Source organism: Prosopis cineraria, unplaced genomic scaffold (assembly GCF_029017545.1).
Source record: "Prosopis cineraria cultivar Desert tree isolate PC_DT_omini unplaced genomic scaffold, ASM2901754v1 PC14, whole genome shotgun sequence".
Classification (NCBI taxonomy): domain Eukaryota; kingdom Viridiplantae; phylum Streptophyta; class Magnoliopsida; order Fabales; family Fabaceae; genus Prosopis; species Prosopis cineraria.
In genome coordinates, this window is record NW_026555345.1 from 27,299,970 (window position 1) to 27,301,836 (window position 1,867).

At 37.6% G+C, this 1,867-nt stretch overlaps 1 protein-coding gene across 1 annotated transcript; it reads right to left on the bottom strand.

Annotated features, from left to right (window-relative positions):
* Window positions 1-960: 960 nt before the first annotated feature.
* On the bottom strand, window positions 961-1,867 carry LOC129293870 (trypsin inhibitor B-like). The gene has a single exon (XM_054931988.1). It carries the CDS (start codon window positions 1,792-1,794, stop codon window positions 1,156-1,158), a length of 639 nt encoding a protein of 212 aa, XP_054787963.1. The 5' UTR covers window positions 1,795-1,867; the 3' UTR covers window positions 961-1,155.

The following is a 1,867-nucleotide window of genomic DNA, read 5'->3' on the forward strand; positions in this document are numbered from 1 at the left end:
TTGCAAGCCATTATTTTGATCTCTTTATCTCTGTCTATAACATCAGTTAGGCTTTCTATTAGAATTATTTAATTACATAACTTTGATATATAATTTTGTAGTTTATAAAAAAAATATAAGACAGATTTTTTTTTTAAAAGAGCAATTTCTCACATTTGACCTCATTGATGATTTCTTTTTAGACCTCAACACTTCTTCATACAGCGCTGCTAAGTAGTCTAAATCCACCCATCACTTAATGAGTATTTCAATCATAGTTGTTGGATTTCATGCATCAATACTATAAATATTATCAAGATACATTTTCTTTCAAAAGTTGAAAACAACCCTCACAATTAAAACACTTCTCACATATGTTGTTCCTTCCAAAAATTTGAGATTTAATACTTTCTGAGTTTTACATGACAAAATCTCTAAAATTGAACAGTTGTTATCATACTACATGAGGTACTTATTGAGTGAATAGATTTGTGCCACTCAATGGATCCAAATTCATGGTCCTATATAGCATGGACTGTACTTAATAATGAGGAAGATTTTGCTTAACATACTTTGCTATTATGATCAATCTGATAGTTTTATTAAATGAATGATAGAAATGTGGCTAATGTATGTGGTAATGTATTGGTGGCTGTTAAAACTCTTTAATTAGAATGATGATTTTGAAAAAAGAGGCATCCGTGCAATTATTGATTGACTGAAATTGATAGTATATGGGGTCCAATTTGATATGGACGTTTTTCCCGTTTGGTTTTATATATCTTTCACATACGACGAACACTGCAGAATCGCACATGTATATATGTCTAATCCTTTGAATTAATGAACGGAAAATTATACATATATGCATGGTACACTAGGGAGATCATAATGGGTTCTAAATTCTAATCGACGTGTCTCGTAAGGGGCCTACGATTTCTCATTTGGTATTTGTGGAGAAGCATCGTAAAAGCAAGTTCAGTGTATGTATGCTCAAGAAATTTAACTGATGATGATATAATGTTTATTTATTCATAAGATAAGCAACTACATAAAGTAGTGATCTTTGGAAGTGCAGCAAGTATATTTGTCACACTCTCATTATTAATTACATCACCATCACCGTCACATTATTATTCTTATTATCGATCTTCGGCCAGCTTAGAGGTTCCCAGTTCACACCACCATGGACAGATCGGAGGCGTAGGTTTCGTTAACCTTGTCAAACTTAAAAACCAGTGGGTCCTTATCGGTGACAACCAAACGCCGTCGTTCTTCACCATCGACTTTGACCCCGATGTCTCCACAGTGATCGTTTCCATGCTCACAGAAGACGAGCTTATAGTAATGCTTTTCTGAGTCGTGGGTCTTGATAAAGAACCAACCAGAAACATAAGCAGAGCCAAATTCTTCTGCACTGCCAAGCATCACAGGCTCTCCAACAGGAAGGGATTTTATGACGACCCAGTTTGGTGAATCGGTGCAGACGTTAGGTGGTAAATAAGCGAACGATATGTACAAAGGAAGGGCCGTTGAGATGAAAGTAGTAAGGTGAGGAGATGATATGGTCACCGCCCATCCTTTAGCGTACGGTGCTGAAACCACAGCGAGCGAGCAGGAATGAGAATCTCCATTCCTAATGGCAGCAGATACGATGGCTCCACCTCCAATGGAGGTAGAAGGTGAGAGGTAGTATTTGCCACCGTTTATCATTACTTCGCCATCGGAGTCGAACACCATGTCCGCCGAGATGGTGGTGGCAGTGAAGGCGAAGAGAAGGAAGAAGACAAAAGAAAGGAATGCAGTAGGCTTCATTGTTTGGCTGGTTTGTGGCTATGGAAGACTAGGGTTTATTGTTTGTGGGTGGTGTGAGTGAATGAGAATAAGG